The sequence below is a fragment of the Hyaloscypha bicolor genome (genome assembly GCF_002865645.1).
Source record: "Hyaloscypha bicolor E unplaced genomic scaffold K444scaffold_189, whole genome shotgun sequence".
Lineage (NCBI taxonomy): Eukaryota > Fungi > Ascomycota > Leotiomycetes > Helotiales > Hyaloscyphaceae > Hyaloscypha > Hyaloscypha bicolor.
Window position 1 is genome coordinate 158,332 of NW_020194691.1, and position 17,643 is coordinate 175,974.

The window sequence follows — 17,643 nt, forward strand, 5'->3', positions numbered from 1 at the left end:
GGTAACTGTAGTTGGAATGAGGTGGTGGTCTGGTGATTCCAAGACGGCATCGGCAACGTTTTTGGTAAAGTTATCAACGTCCAGAAGAAGACATGGGTTTCGCTCAAGCTCGTAAGCTCCAGAAATTACGCTGCCTGTTTCCAGATCAAACCGTATATCCGGCTTTGGTTATGAGGAATCCTGTTCTCTTCAGCACCTCTTCGCCTTACAAGAGAGAGTGTTTCCTGCACCGCGTCAGTCCTTGACACGAGCTTGGAGCCAAAAACCCTGTGAGAATTCTGTTGTAGCCACCCCATTGATTGCGCATGTTATCGGGGATGATCTTGTCGATAGACTGATTCTATTGGCCTTGGAGAACGCTGTCGGAATCAATGTGTTGAAGATTTTCCAAGAGTCAATTGATCTCCTTATGAATGTTCCAATGACAGCTGGAACAATTGACATTTGTATGCTGTACCGCAACTCCGTCGAACATTGGCACTTGAATGCAATGAGCCGCATATCGTTGACCCCGGAGCTCGCTAATCCAACCCCAACTCCAGAATCGCATCCCCATTAGGTTTCGGTGTTTTCCCACCGTTAGGTTTTCTCGCCCAAGGCCTCCATCAGCGCATCCCCTCCTGGTCACCCACCTCAAATCTTTAGCCTCATTAACTTTCTCATCGGAGCTTTCTCATTAGCTCCTCCCCTCTACCGCCCATCTTCAGGACATCATCTTCGTGACTTCACCGTCTATCCGCCCTCATACGTTAGTGGTTACCCAACGGCCTCCCATTGCTTGTTCTGTTCCGCCGTCCTCCGCCGGCCCTTGATCTTCAGATCCTGAGATTCAACTCCAGACGTTCATTTCCAGACGTTCATCTCCAGACGTTCAACTCCAGACGTTCATCTCCAGACCTCGGTTTCAGACATTCGGAACTTCAGATCCTGAACCCTTCATCTTCAGACCTTGATATTCGAACCCCAACCTTCTCACCTTCACCTTCACTGCTTCAAGCGTTAGAACTTCATTTTCAGACCTCGACCCTCAGACTTTGATCTCCGAACCTTCACCTCCAGGCCTTCAGAACTCCAAAGCTTCAGCACCCAAGATCTAAAGATGTTCATCTCAGCTCTCCCTGACCGGATGTGCTGCCGGCCCATAGGCTTGAGTTCATGCTCTCGTGAGGTTCCTATTTATTAACGCACTCCTTGCCCTCCTTGGATTATTCTCAACAGCAGTCATCCAAATTTCCTCGTGAGAGCATCAGCGATCCCCTTTCATACTTCCTGACGCGAACCGTATTATATGGTTATGAAAACGTTGTTATCGCAAGGCTTCCGAGCCTCCATTGACGACGATGTTAAACAATGGAGGCTGATCGAGAGAACTACCTCTGATGCAGGTCTCAGCACTTCCCTTTTCTCTGCGCTCGCCTTTCGGGTCACCTTTTTTTCACCCGGCACCTATTGCCAACACTGGTCACTTCTCACGAACCCCTTTTTCGCAGCGTTCCTTCAACCGCATTCAGTCAGCAATGCTCACTCTCAGCACTCCTCCCTTCACCACTTTCCATTTGTCTTCCCCTTCCTTTTCTCAGGACACTTTTACAGCACTTCTTGTGAGGAACCATCCAACATGCATGGGCAAGAGATCTTTGGCCTCATTTCAAATCTCGCTTCAACACTTTTCGAAAACTCTTCCCTTCGATACTCGAACTCAAAACATCTCCATCCGCCTTTCCCCGTTCACACAATTTCAGCACAGCTTTAGCGATACCCTTTTCCGCTTATCTCCAACAACGAAACAACTCTCTCTCATCAGAACACCGTTTTGCACTCATCCTGACTTCCAATTCAACACATCATAAGACCAGACTTTGTCTTTTGCTAGCAAGGATTGGCTCATAGAAAATGGGATTTGATGCGCAAGCTAACATCTCGGCATTAATAGGAACGTGGGCGAGCAGGATTGGATCGACGAGAGAGAGGATACGACCGCTTTGATAACAACACGTGGAAACAGCAAACCCTTGTCACCGAATATGGATCCACAGAGTTTGAGCTCAGAGTAGTCGGCTTGATTGTCACCCATGGAATTCCCTGGGGTTCGAACTTGGAATTGACAACCTTTTGGTCTTCCTTGACACTTGGTTGTTCGGCATTTCAGACTCTAGGCACTTCACGGCCTTTTGTCTTAGATAGCAGACGGCGAGAACGTGGTCGAGAACGCCGAATTCTTGGAAGAGAGTGACTGAACGTGGTATACAGTCTTTCGACGATAGGTGATATCGAGTAGATCCCTCCCTGACGAACCTCCCCCGAGTTTGCGTTCTCTTGTTGCGTGACCTGCTCATTACATGAGGCTAGCTTCAACGATTGGCCACCCAAAGGTTCTCCATGGCGCAATACCTATTTGGTTCTTGATGGGCGAGGAATCTCAGGATGAAGACGATTCAAGATCGCTACCCAGCCAATGGACGACGCCGTAGCTGGGTTTGATACCATGCATGACGTTTGATGGGCGCAATTGAATGGTCATCGGTCCTGAACGCCTGACGCAAATCCTGAGCCGTTCTGCTTTGTTTGACTTACTATCCACAAGCAACAAAGGGGCCACGAGGAGATATGTGGGCAGGAAAGGAAGCCAAAAGCCAACACATGCGGGCAGTAATCGGAGGGCCGGGCACAACCTTCATACGGGATGCTTTGGGGGTCGGTGTAAGTTGAGTTTGAGGGGACGGACCCACTTCGCAGCAAAGGGCCGTCTGGGAGTTTCGCAAGGCCACGGGATGGTTTTGAACAGTGGCATCTCAGTAGCCACGCCCACGGTACGGTCCCTTCCAACATCCTGACATTTGCAAACTTTTCACTTCATGCACGCATTCTAGGATGAGTCAGCCTTGAGCGTCGAGTTAACAAACGCCTCCATCAGATTTTCACGGCTCTTAATACATCGAATCAAATAACGCCCGTCCGTCGAAGGCTGCCACTGAAATCCTGCCACGAGCCTGGAATCTTGCAATCACGGGAGAGTTGAGATACTCACAATCTCAATCCGACAAGCCACTCGATGTCAGATGACCCAAAGAGGTCATTAATTCATCGGCAAGCGGCAAAGAAAGGCAATCATTTGATTTCATGCCTTCACACACCCAAGCAAGAGAGGAAACACCCTCTATTGCAAACGCCCGGATCTTTTATAAAAGAAGTCACTCCTTCCCCAGCATTCATCCTCATTTTATTTCAGCGCATTTTTTCCTTTCCAAACTTAGTTATATACCTCAACACCTTTTCACCTCAAATCCAACTTCAAGTAACCACACAGAATGGGACTTGACGCCCAGACATCCTTACCCAGTAGAGACGTCTCCTTTACTACATCACTTGCACAAATCTACAGCAATCCCTTCTTGAACAGATTCTTGTCCGATGGCATCTGAATACTTGCCGCAGCAAGCTACCCTTTGTCTCTTCCTACAGCTCAACAGATTAGCTCCCGGTTTTCGTTATGTATGAAGCGACCTGTTACCGTTTCTGCGTGGAATCATGGGGGGTACAGACCTGATTGGCAGGCAGTTACGAAGAAACTTGATTTTGCCCATGCCACTGCGGGGTCTTTAAAGCAATCTTCGAGCATACCTAGGCGAAATAGAATCTTCCAGGAAGAGCCTCAATGGTATAAGAGACACCGTGGCTTTGTTCGTCGCAGATTTTGACTCGGCTCCAGACAGTTTCTGCAAACCGGCACCAGAACGGATTTCTCGCTCGAGGTATGTCAGAACTTCTCATTTCGTTTGTGCTCCATCTAGGAACATGATTGCTAACACAAGATAAGGGCCAGCCAGCTTCAAGGACTTCATCGCAATTACTTGGAGAGGAGCGCAAGAATGACTCTCCCCAAAATGGAGGCTCCTCTGAAGTTTGCGCTATCCCATGCGATGCTGTTGTCGATGGCAGTGAGGGCGAATCTTCCAAGCGTCGCTTGGGTAGAGATCCAAGAACTTCCGACAACAAGCTCAGGACTCCTCAAAAGGAGAGTGTGAAGGCATTGTGCCAACCTCAGCCCGCTAAATAGTCGAAGAGGTCTGAGATCACGGCACCACAACGACCACCTCTTTCTCAAATTCCCAACGGACGAGGATAAACCAACCAGACCGCAGCAGGACGACCAACAATATCGCGGAACATGCCCGGACAGCGAACGGCACCAACAGGCTATGTCAATCAACAGACAACAGCTCCGGACTCCGCTTGAGGGATCTCGAGGAAGTTGCTGCTATAGTCAACAGGAAATTTTCCCCGCAGTACACAACTTTCCAACAGACCCAAAGTACACAGCGTTCCAACAATCTACTGGCGAGTTCGCGACAATACTAGGGTATCCTCAGCTCTCCCGGGGAGTACATAACTTTCCAACAGACCCGCAGTACACAACTTTCCAACAGACCCAAAGTACACAGCGTTCCAACAATCTATTGGCGAGTTCGCGACGGCCTCGATCTATAGGACATAAAGCTCAAATGCCGGCTCCTGGTAGCACACAAGGGCGAGGCATTTGAACAATACAGCAGACCGGAAGGTGGTCCGGGAAAAGGCTAAACAGGAGAAGCCAGGGCAGCAACAGCATCACCACCCGTGCGAAACAACAAGGCTGGAAAGACTGGATTTCTCAAGACGTTGTCCCACAACGACAACGCGTTTGCGTCAAACCGAGAACATTTCGAGACCAATCGGTCGTGTGTCCACTCGAGATTTTCCCTCAGCGAACACACAAGAGGCCCGAGGGGTTAGTTAACGCTCCGACATGTCCACGAACCTCCAGCAATGGTTCTGATAATCGGAGGGTTTTGGTGGATACCAAGACGAATACAGAGGGCAAGGTTAGCGTGATGACAGTCGAGACAGAGGTCGCGAACTTGAGAGAGATTACCAGGACATACGAGGCAATAGGCCAAGGTATAAATTGTGGTAATGGAATGGGAGGGTAAGGTGATGGTTGTGTTGCCTGAGAGTTGGAAGAGTATTTGGACCATCTATCTCTGCAAACGCCACCCTCCCACCACCATGCCCATTATCCTCCACCGTCATTCGGGGGGTCCTCTCTTCTTTCGAGATGACTTCACCAGTGGTCGCAGAGTCCAATGCACGAAATCACGCTTCCGGACGCGGCTCGACCGACTCAATTGAATGGCTGGGGACAGATGCCACCATATTCAACGCCTCGATCGAGACTGTCCAGCGAGGTTCAGTAACCCTCTACCAAGATCGACTTAGTGTCCTCGATCACTGCGTTACCGTCCGAGAGCCTAGATAGAACGAACACCACAAAGTGCCCAAGTTCCAAAACGTCGAACAACCAAGTAGCAAGGAGGGGGATGGGGGTAGTAATACAATCAATGTCAGACTTAACGCGGCGAATATTGGTTCGTGCTTCTGCTCGTTTATTGCTAAACCCGAGGATACCCTCGGTTCGATCAACTGCAAAATGTATCCCCAATCCCAACCCACCCTCATCCCTTCCCATCTTTCGCTACTCTCTGTTTGAAGATGGCACCGCTTGCCTGGTATATATATGTTACAAATAGTAGTACTCTGTGGTCGCCAAAGGCACATTAAATATAGCGACAACAACGGATTCAAGATCCTTAGATCGCCTTCAACTTCATGAGACCAATAGTCAACATGGCTACCTCTTTGTCTCCCGTCGGGAAATTATTCGTCTTTGCTTTATAAACATTGAACTATAACTCACTCCGCTTGCCATCGCTTTTTGGGGGGGGGGGGGGGGGGGGGGGGGGGGGGGAGGGGGGGCATGCTAACATTCGAACGTTGGAGCTTCTCCACCCTCCGTTAGTAAAAGGATTTCAATATACGAACCCACAACAATCAATAACTTCGAGTCTCGATACACAGTCTAAAAGTTCTCGAGTCGGATTCTAGTCTTGCTGCTTCCAAGATCTTGCGAGTGAAGAAGATCTTTGACAGCCTCTGTATCCTTGGAACAAAATCCAGTATTAGGGATGGGCACTAACGAGTAATACCACCCCCAAATTACCACCACCGTGGTGTACCAATAACCCATTCGTCCCGGTGGAAACAACCACTGCAGGAGTGACCTGGTGTGGCCAATTTTAGGCACTACTTGGCCGAAGGCAGGTAAGCAGATTCTGAGATCGGAGGGGAGCCGGGTAATGCATACATGAACAAACTTTATGTAGATAGCTTGAACCTGATATCGGACTACTTGATAGTATACGCACCAGATTCAACGAGACATTCATTGATAGCCTGTTTTTGTAAATAATGCGGAAGCCCTTGCATGTTCTGCATTTACCCGTGGTCACAGAGTCCGAATGCATGCTTCCAGACACAGCTCGGGCGACTCAATAGAGTGGCTCAATGCCACCAAGCAAGCCGACTTGAATTCGGAAACTTCTGGGTACCTGCACATACAAGGCCCGGGCCAAGATCCCCAACTACTAACATGGTTTGTGTTTCGACCGTATGGATATCTCGGCTCCCAAGACAGGAGATCTTGATACAAGCTACAGGCTATATAACGGTCCGAAGTGGAAGAATTAAGGATGCCGCATTAACAATCAGCGCAACATGTGGTACTTCTCCTGTATGAATCACCTCCCTGTTGCCGCATATTCCCTGGCCGATGGCAGGTGGGTAGATCCCGAGAACGAAGGGGAGCCGCTCAAGGCATACACGAACCCTCAAGGAACTGAATCTGTTGCTGTATATTCTTGCGAATTAAAGGGTAAACAGCCTACAATCTTCGAGTAAGAGCTTTGAGCGGTATTGTAGCTGGTCCCAAATTTACGTTCCTCATCTACACGCGAGTTCCAAATAATCCGACTGTTGTCAGACATGAAACAAGACTATTGAACGGACAACCGAAAGGCCTGAGCTTTCAAGAGGTCAATGGACTTTTTGGCTTCTGCATACACTGTATCTTCCGCTCGCAGCTGACCGGCTCAGACCTCATCACCTTCGATATCTTGAACTCCATTATCCTGGACATGATTGGCATGGAACGAGACGGAGATGGTATTAATAAAGCTGGTCGTGGAGTGCGGGATCTCCGAGTTCAACTTCCCGCAAAGCGCTTGACAGAGTTGTGGTCTATTATCCGGTAATACAGTTATACCTTAGATGTCTACCTGAACCGGATCTAATAAATTTCACAGAGAATAGACAAATGAGGCTATCCTAAAGAGGGATGGATTCCGGGCAACTTGGCAGATTTTTGCAGTGCATCTGCCTGGTAGCGGAGTGGCGAAAGCGTACCCACATGTTTGCAAATAGCATAGGCTACATATTAACAGCAGGTACTTCCTTCCCGGCCCAGACTCAACGGGATTGAGTTATACAGGGGTTTATACATCAATACCGACGTCAGAGATAGGTCGAGATGGAAGGTCTATTGATCTGAGCTAATAGAGGGGACCTCAGATTCCTTAGTGGTGTGAAGAGGGCTTGGTTGATAGACCGGCGCTCCCCACAAAGAACCCGCGCGATCACCCGGGGAAACATCAATGGCAGGGATTGCTGAACAGTACCTTCGATAGAATTTATTGATGCTACGCTTCCGACCAGGCACATGGGGGCTGGGTATCAGGCGATGAAGAGAGTAACAAGCTCGGCGGAGGAGATGGATATTGAGCTAGAAGTCTTTCTATACTACTTTCCATGGTGTGTAATAGTGTCCGCTCAATCATTTGGCGCTCTCTTCGTAGCTTTAGGCAGTGTGGGCTCCGATAAATTATCGATCGGGATTATCGATTAGTAATCGTTATCGGCTAAGCGATCGATAAACGATTGATATCGATAATTATTATCGATAAAAGTGGGCCCAGCCATTAAACGAGCCCCATTACGGCTTTCTAGTTCAATTATAAACCGATTAGTATTAAGATTAGTATAAAAGTATACTATTATTACTATACTATTAGACTTTTTAACTTTTTATTTAATAGTCTATTATATAATATAGACTAGCTAGTATCTAATCCAGTTATTAATAATTCCATTAATAAAAGTGAGCCCAGCTAGCCATTAAGCGAGCCCTATTACCTCGATAATTATTAATAAAAGTGGGCCCAGCCAGCCCTTAAGCGAGCCCTATTGCCTCGATAATATTATTAATAAAAGTGGGCCCAGCCAGCCAGTAAGCCCTATTATATAAACATCTTACTTTCTAGTTCAATTATAAACCAATTAGTATTAAGATTAGTATAAAAATAGACTATTATTATTATACTATTAGACTTTTTAACTTTCTATTTAATAGTCTATTATATAATATAAACTAGCTAGTATCTAATCTAGTTATTAATAATTCCATTAATAAAAGTAGGCCTAGCTAGCCCTTAAGCGAGCCCTATTACCTCAATAATTATTAATAAAAGTGGGCCCAGCTAGCTATTAAGCGAGCCCTATTACCTTAATAATTATTAATAAAAGTAGGCCTAGCCATTAAACGAGCCCTATTACGGCTTTCTAGTTTAATTATAAACTAATTAGTATTAAGATTAGTATAAAAGTATACTATTATTATTATATTATTAGATTTTTTAACTTTTTATTTAATAGTCTATTATATAATATAGACTAGCTAGTATCTAATCTAGTTATTAATAATTCCATTAATAAAAGTAGGCCTAGCTAGCCCTTAAGCGAGCCCTATTATCTTAATAATTATTAATAAAAATAGGTCTAGCTAGCTCTTAAGCAAGCCCTATTGCCTTAATAATTATTAATAAAAATAGGCCTAGCTAGCTATTAAGCAAGTTCTATTATATAAATATCTCGCTTTCTAGTTTAATTATAAACTAATTAGTATAAAGATTAATATAAAAGTAGACTATTATAAATATACTATTATACTTTCTATTTAATAGTCTATTATATAATATAGACTAGCTAGTATTTAATATATAATACTAAGATTTATATTACTATTTCTTTTAAAAAAAATTAAAATTTTTATATTTTCTTTTATTCTTTCTTTAATATATAATAGTACTTTATCTTCTATTATTTAAATATGGCTTCTAAATCTGTCTTATTAATTTATTAAGCCTCTACTAATATAGACTCAATTCGATCTAAATCTAATTCCAAATGAGAAAAACTTATAAGAGCTATTTGGGCTTATATTTGTTTTAGATATCCAGATATAGGAGAACTACCCAAATACTACTATTATTTTCTTTATAAAAAGGAAAATCTACTAAATATTTATTCGACTTTAGTTTTTACTAATTAATATAATTATCTCAAGTTAGTATATAATATTACTATTAAAAGCAGATCGGAAATTAGTTTACTTTAATTAAAAGTAATTAACTAGCTATAATAGCTTTATTTATAAGTAGAGTTATCTAGTTAAATAACTAAAATTAATATATATATCTTTTAATAATACCTTAATTAGATAGTAATTTATAAAGCTTTAATTTTATTAATTATTATCTATAATCTATCTTTTTAAGTAATTAAATAGCCCGAATTTCATATCTTTTATTAAGTACTTAATCTAGAATCTTAGTTCTTTCTTTCTATAACTTACTCTTATATAAGAAAAAAGCTTAGAAAATACTAGGTTAGCTTAAAGAATATTATATAATAAAAACTCTAGTCTATAGTTTCAAGTATTTATCTTACTTTTAATATCTAGACTTTTTTATAAGAATATTTTCTTTTAGATATTATTATATATTTTATTAAATAATAAGATAAGAATTATATAAAGGCCTTTCTAGCTCTTTATATAATACTAGGTTATTTAAGAGAAAACCAATTTACGGTTTTATAACCTATATTTTAAGACTATAGTATTACTAAATAACTTAGAGCTATTATTAGTAATAATACTAGTATAAATAGTATATTATATTAAACTATTCAGGCTTATTTACTAAGAGAAGAAGAATTAGAATAGGATACTTTATAATAGCGGGTTTATTATTTAGAATATATTATTAATCTTTTTATATAAGCCTTTTTATTTTATAATATTTTTATAAATAAAGAATTAGAGGCGCTTAATAAGTAAAAGAATTTAGGAGATTTAGAAGCCCTATTAAGTAATAAGGAAAAATAAATGAAATTTTGATTTTTAGGACTATTAGGCTAGCTTTATAATATTATTATATATATTTGTTACTTTTCTAGTTAGATTACTAGATTTAAAGTTCTTACTAGAAAAATAATTTCTCTTAATAATTAGATATAATAGAATAGCTAGTATATAATACTTAATATTATTTTTTAGTAATATATTTATCTTAATACTTATTATAAGAAGTATTTTATAGATCTAAAATCAGATTACCTTAGTCCGGAAAACTAGGGAAGGCTTTAGATAATTTCTATTTTTCTTAAACTATTCTATAAAATTACTTTTAAGACTTAAGGAAATACTATAACTATTAATCGGGTACTTTTTATAATAAATATTTTAATTTAAGTATTTAATAGATTACTAGTAAGTAATAATTTTTATTACTTGAATTAATAATACTAACTATAATATAATAGAATATATATATAAATAATAAAGACTTTTATATTCAAATCCAGAAAAAATAAGAAATTTTTAATATATATTACTATAAGTCTAATAATATACCTCTTTATATTATTACTTTTATACTTTATCTGAATTACTATATGAAGTATATTAGGGCTAATTAGGAAAAAAGATGAGTTTAGCCTATCTTAACTAAAGTTAAAAAGCTTTAGAAGAAATATTAAGATTAGATATCTGCCCCTAATAGTTTAGTACTAGTTAAGGAAATTAAATAGCTAGTAAAAAGAAAACTAGATAATTTTAATAAGATTACTCAGATATTAGAGAAATATATATAGCCGGTAAGTTAAGATAAATACGAGAATTATTATTAGAAAAAGCTATATAATATTAGGAACTTATTTATATTTTAATAGTAATATTAAGATATATAAAGAAGGTACTAGCCAAAGCTCTTACTTATAATAATTAATATTCTCTTAATTCTAGTAATAAGTACTAAAGTAAAGTAAATCTTTTTAGGTACTTGCTATATAGTATTATGAAATAGGACCTAAATAATAGCTAAGACTTTAGAGATAATAGAATACTTAAAGTATTAGAAAAGAAGTAGGATTTTAAATATTTTTATTAATACTAGTAAGAAATAATAAGATTAGTATAAAAATTAGTATAATTATAATTATTTTCTTTATAATTTATAACTCTTAGTATCTTAAAGATATAGTATTTAGCTAACTACTATTTTTACTAAAGAAGTTTCTTAAATATTATTAAGTAGCTATAGTATTTTCTATAACCTATAACTTAGAATTAGATAAGAAAACATATTAGTATAAGCTATTCTTTGGCTTCTTTCTAATATATACTAGTAGTAGTATTACTTTATGGCCTTTTCGAGATTTAGTAAAGAAGTAAAAGCTAGTAGTATTTAACTCAGCCTCGGATTCTGGCTACTAAGTAATAGAACTAGGAAGATTAATCTATTTATTATCTTTCTATACCTAACTAGCCAAGTTTCTCTAAATAGCCTTTTTGCCTAATATAAAGAATTTAGTAAGACTAATAAATATAATATAGTTATTATATAATAATTAGTAATTAATATAAAAATAAGTAAAATTTATACCTACTATATAATAATCTAATCTTATAAAATAAGAATCTCTTTTTCTTTTACTAAGTTTCTTGCTATATTATAAATTTAATATATTTATATTTCTATTTTAGTTAGTTTTATACTAATCTTTATACTAATCTAAAAAGAGGTTATATATTTTAGCTAAAGCTCTTTATATACTATTAGTCTTTTCTTTTATTTTATTCTCTAAAACTCGCTTAATCTTTTTTTCTTAATTAAGCTTTTCCTTAGTTTTCTATATTTTCTTAAACTATATATTATTCTCGGAATTATATTTAATATTTTCCTATACCGGGTTATTATTATCCCAAGCTATATATAAGCCATTATACTTACTATAGCCAAGTAATTATTTAACTACTTTCTAATTCTTTCTTTATTATTTTCTAAAGCCAGATTAGTATAAAGATTAGTATAGGAATATTCTAAAAATATTTCCTTAATTTAATACTTGTAATAGACTCCTATACTATTTCCTGCTATCTTAATAGTAAAGTACTCTTATATACTACCGAGCTTATTACCTTATATTTTATTACTATAATTATATCTTAATCTATTATCTTTGTCTTTTTAATCTTAATATAAATAGGGTCTTTTATAAGAGCTTTATTATACTTATATACTTTTATAATATTTGGGTTTTAAGATAGATCTATTAGTACTTTTCTCTTATAAGTAGTAATATAGACAGATCTAATAAAAGAAGCTAGTTAAGATACTATATTAATATAGCTATTATCCTATAATATTATAATTAGTATAAAGATTAATATAATATAAGTATAGACTTATTTTAGGTTCTGGAGATAATTTAATAATAATTAGTAATATTTTGCAATTACTAATATATTTAGTATACTAATTATAGTTTATTACTATAGAATATACTATAAGAATAATTTATATAGAGATTAGTAAATTAATTAATATATTAGAATACTAATTTATAAGTTATAGTATAAAGTTATATAGTAATATAGTTAAGTAGTTAAGAAGAGATTAAAAAGTAAGCAAGATAAGGTAAAATAAAATTAACTTTATAATATAAAATAATTTACTTTTAAGATATATGAAATTTTTTTTAAGCTATTATCTTATTTTTTCCTATTACTTTATCTTAGCTAATACCTTTCTTTTAATTATACTACTTTAATTCCTTAATTAATCTCTTAATTAACTCCTTAATTAACTCCTTCTATAGTATATCTCTTGATTTATATTAATTACTATACTAATTAAGATATAGTAATTATAATCTCTAGTTAATTATTTAATTATAGTACGAACTAAGCAAACTAATAGTAAGTATATTACTTCTAGGAAAGCTTTTATAGGCAAGGCTTTAAGAAAGACACTTGGCGGAAAAGGCCGTATTTCTGCTATTATATAAAAGAAGAGAAAATATAGGTTCAGATCTAGTAATTAGTTAATTAGTAAAAATATTAGTATATCTACTAACTGGATTTATAGCCAAGGCCTTTTAAGAAATCAGAAAATATTAGAGAAGTACTAATTTATTAATTCCAAAGATACTATTTTATTAATTAGTAAAGGAGATTTTAGCTCAGGAAAGTAAATAAAATATATATATCCAAGCTTTGGCTTTATATACTTTATAAAAGTCTGCGGAGATGCTTCTTATTACAGAGTTTGAATATAAGTCATTTTTCTTAATTATACTAATTTTTATACTAATCTAATTCTAGTAATAAACCTTATAACTATTTATATAAAGCGGATTACTATCCAGAAAAAGAATATAAAGCTAGTCTAACGAATGAGATTAGGAATAATAGGCATTAGTAAGGTTAGCGAACGCCTTATAGTAGTACTATAGGATAGTTAGTTTACTTGAGTTACTGGCAAAGTAACCAGGTTAGGCGTTAGGAAATTAACCTTTATATCTAAGGCAAAGCAGTTAGCTAGCCATTAGATTAATAAAGCAATAACTCAAATTATTACTTTTTTAATATATCTCAAATTAGTTATATTCTTTAAAGAACTAGTATAAAGATTAATTAATTAATTAATTAATTAATTGGAACAGAGAGCAGGAGGGGCAGATTCTGCCGGGTCCCTCACCGCCTAGAACGATAATTATCGCTAATTATTGATAATTATCGATTATCGACAAATTAGCGCGATTATCTAATCATCGCTTATCGAGCTTATCAGAGCCCACACTGGCTTTAGGCTGAAATGCATAAATGTTACCTTAATCGCGCGTGTATATTAAGTGGAAGCGCTGGGAGTCATTACAGATTGAGCGACTAATAGACTCGAACCCTTGGAGCCAGTCTTAATAGGGATAAGGTAAACATTATTAATGAGTATGGTACTAATATTTAAAAGCGCTGCTCTTGAATGCAGCTGTCTGCATGGCGGTCTTCGAGGGTGTAACGAGCACGCAATACCAGACAGAATGCTGACTTGCAATGCGGCTAATGCAGAGCTGTTATCACCTACGAATGCTTCCAGATCCATTAGATGAGATGGAATAAAATGCAGGAAAGTTATGTTTCGGTGTAATGGTATTAGACCGTGCTAATGTTTGTGAGAAAGATTGTGGCTGAGAGCCAGTGCAATATTAGAAGTTCCCAAGCATGTAAATCCGAGACCCAAGACTTATTTCCTCGCTTAGGGGAATGGATTAATGTTTCTGGCTAATCCCAGTTTCTTTTTAGCCTACGTATCATCTTTATAGCATATTTGGATAACATTTGCGACTTGAGTGCAGCCTATATTTGAGTAGTGCAGGTGCTGGCATTGATACTGGAATATTTCCATTGCCCAATAATGCCTTCCGCAGGGTTTGGCACTTTATAGTAAGACAAGTGGGTGACAATGCCACTGATATGCGCATTCGCCTATATTTACACCCGCGACAAAAGAGAATATTTACTCTTTATAAATAGTATAGGTCTTGCAACTTATATCAAAGACTCCCCGATACGCAATAAAGATTTTGATGGGATTTAGGGTCCTGCACTCCTTTTATCGAGTGAGAACATTACCAAAATTTATACCCGCCAGTTTTCACACATGCAATGAGAGGATATATACTTTATTTGACTAGTGCAGGCCTTAATACTTATATTAATATTATTTCAATGCCGAATACAGCTTCTCACAAGATTTGGGGTCCTGTACTTGTATAATCGAGTATTAATATTACTGGCATTTTATATACGCAAATTTTCACACTCAAGACAAGAGAATGCAGATTTTATATAAGTAGTGCAGGCCTTAACATTTATATTAAGATTATCTTAATGCCTAATAAAGCTTCTTACAAGATTTGGGGTCCTGTACTTGTATAATCGAGTATTAATATTACTGGCATTTTATATGCGCAAATTTTCATGCTAGAGGCAAGGGATTATAAACTTCATGTGAGTAGTGCAGGTGCTACCGTTTGTAGTAAAATATTCCCAAAGCCTAATAATGCTTCTCACGGGATTTGGGTCTTATACTCTCATAAATAAGTAATGTAATTGCTAGGTTACTATACTGCTTGTCTTTATTATAAAAGAAAGCATACAGACTTTTTATGAGTAGTGCAAGCTCTGGCATTTATATAAGAGTTTCCCCAGTGTCTCTTAATGTTTCTTACTGGTTTTAGGGTCCTATAGTTGCATGGTTGAGTAATGTTCCCGCTAATATACTATTGCTACTTGTTCTTGTCCTAGCGAAGAGAGACTATAACTGAGAAGTGCAGCCTCTGAGATTTTATAGTATGGCTATTTCGTGAGTAAAGTAAAGTTTGCGAGAGTATTCAAGGGCTGCACTTCCGGTACGGTTGTAATTAGCCATGAGTCGGTCAATAATGCGGGCAGAATTTGTAGGCAACTACTCTTAAATCGTGAATATAGCCTATAAGAATTGCTAGAGACAATCAAGAACATCTAAAATGCAATACCTAAAAGTTAGAAAGGCTGCACTAGAAGAATGCGGCTGTAATTAACTGCAAGCTGGCTGTAAGCCGCGGACTTGGTAATGGCTACTCTTGAATCGTGAACGCAGCCCATGGGAATTATTAGAGATAACGGGAAATATTAAAAACGCAGTCCCTGAGAGTTCAGAAAGCTGCAAAGGGTCGCTTGAAGGCTGCACTTGCAGGTTGGGGATGTAATTGGGAAGTAATGAACCTGGGGCGGGGCAAGGAGATATATGAGAGCAATGAGAAATACTAGAGCATACCTCCCGGAATTATAAGAAGATATTAGTCCTGGTATAGCGATAATCTGATAATGCGGTGAGAAGCTGCACTCGCAGATTAGAGATGTGGTTGAGGCAGTGAAGCGTGGAAGTATTAATACTAGGCTAGCTCCCAATACTATTAGTAGCAGCCATATCTTTGGGGAAGTGCAGCCCTTCAAATTCCATGCATTTTTAGTTATTAACTTGCAAAACATAATTTGAGATTTGAAGGGGCTATATTCTTAAGTTCCGGTAAATAATAATATTAATACTAGGCCAGCTTGTAATACTATTAGTAGGAGCCATGTGTTTGGGGAAAGTGCAGCCCTTCAAATTCCATGCATTTTTAGTTATTAGCTTGCAAAACATGATTTCAGATTTGGGAGGGTGCACTTTTAAGTTCTAGTAAATATTAATATTAATATTGCAGCGGTTTAGTAGCTATTAGTGGTAGCTATACCATTGGGGAAAGTGCAGCCCTTTAAATTCCATGCATTTTTAGCTATTAGCTTAGAAAACATGATTTGAGATTTGGGAGGGCTATACTCTTAAGTTCCAGTAAATATTAATATTAATATTATAGCGGTTTAGCTCTTATTAGTAGGAGCTATACTTCTGCAAAGAGTGCAGCCCTTTAAATTCCATGCATTTTTAGTTATTAACTTGTAAAATATAATTTGAGATTTGAGAGGGCTATACTTGCAAGTTCTAGTAAATATTAATATTAGTATTGTGGCGGTTTAGTAGCTATTAGTAGTAGCTATACCTTTAGGGAAAGTGCAGCCCTTTAAATTTCGTGCATTTTTAGTTATTAGCTTGCAAAATATAATTTGAGAAATGCAAGGTCTATAGTTATAAGTTCCGGTAAATATTAATATTAATATCGTAGCGGTTTAGTAGCTATTAGTAGTAGCTATACCTTTAGAGAAAGTACAGCCCTTCAAATTCTATGCATTTTTAGCTATTAGCTTGCAAAATACAATTTGAGAAATGCAAGGTCTATAGTTATAAGTTCCGGTAAATATTAATATTAATATCATGGCGGTTTAGTAGCTATTAGTAGTAGCTATACCTTTAGAGAAAGTGCAGCCCTTCAAATTCCATGCATTTTTAGCTATTAGCTCACAAAATATAATTTGAGATTCAGGATGGCTGCACTCATAAGTTTGAAAAGATATTAATATTAATACCGTGGCGGGTTTAGCTGCTTTAGTGGCAGCTATACCTTTGGGGAAAGTGCAGCCCTTCAAATTTCGTGCATTTTTAGTTATTAGGTTGTAAAATATAATTTGAGATTCAGGATAGCTATACTCGTAAGTTCCAGAAGATATTAATATTAATACCGTGGCGGGTTAGCTGCTTTAGTGGCAGCTATACCTTTGGGGAAAGTGCAGCCCTTTAAATTTCTTGCATTTTTAGCTATTAGCTTATAAAACATAATTTGAGAAATACGAGAGTAATACTTATAAGTTCCAGAAGATATTAACATTAATATCGTGGCGATTTAGTAGCTATGAGTGGCAGCTATACCTTTAGAGAAAGTGCAGCCCTTTAAATTTCGTACATTTTTAGTTATTAGCTCACCAAATGTAATTTGAGATTCAGGATGGCTGCACTCGTAAGTTTGAAAAGATATTAATATTAATACCGTGGCGGGTTTAGCTGCTTTAGTGACAGCTATATCTCAAGGTCGAGTGCTGCCTCTGTAATTAGAATCAAATGACGACATCGGTCACTAAACTTTACGGCAGGACGTAGAAAAGATGAACTTGCA

At 37.3% G+C, this 17,643-nt stretch overlaps 2 protein-coding genes across 2 annotated transcripts; one reads left to right on the plus strand and one right to left on the minus strand.

Annotated features, from left to right (window-relative positions):
• Positions 1 to 5,140: 5,140 nt before the first annotated feature.
• On the minus strand, positions 5,141 to 5,744 carry K444DRAFT_281068 (uncharacterized protein). Its single transcript, XM_024871561.1, has one exon. It carries the CDS (start codon positions 5,593 to 5,595, stop codon positions 5,266 to 5,268), a length of 330 nt encoding a protein of 109 aa, XP_024726581.1. The 5' UTR covers positions 5,596 to 5,744; the 3' UTR covers positions 5,141 to 5,265.
• Positions 5,745 to 6,591: 847 nt separating this feature from the next.
• On the plus strand, positions 6,592 to 7,127 carry K444DRAFT_638309 (uncharacterized protein; the record flags this gene model as incomplete). The annotated part of the gene is made up of 2 exons (XM_024884235.1): positions 6,592 to 6,748; positions 6,796 to 7,127. The coding sequence occupies 2 exons, from the start codon at positions 6,592 to 6,594 to the stop codon at positions 7,125 to 7,127; spliced, it is 489 nt and encodes a 162-aa protein (XP_024726582.1).
• Between the last annotated feature and the right edge of the window lie 10,516 nt (positions 7,128 to 17,643).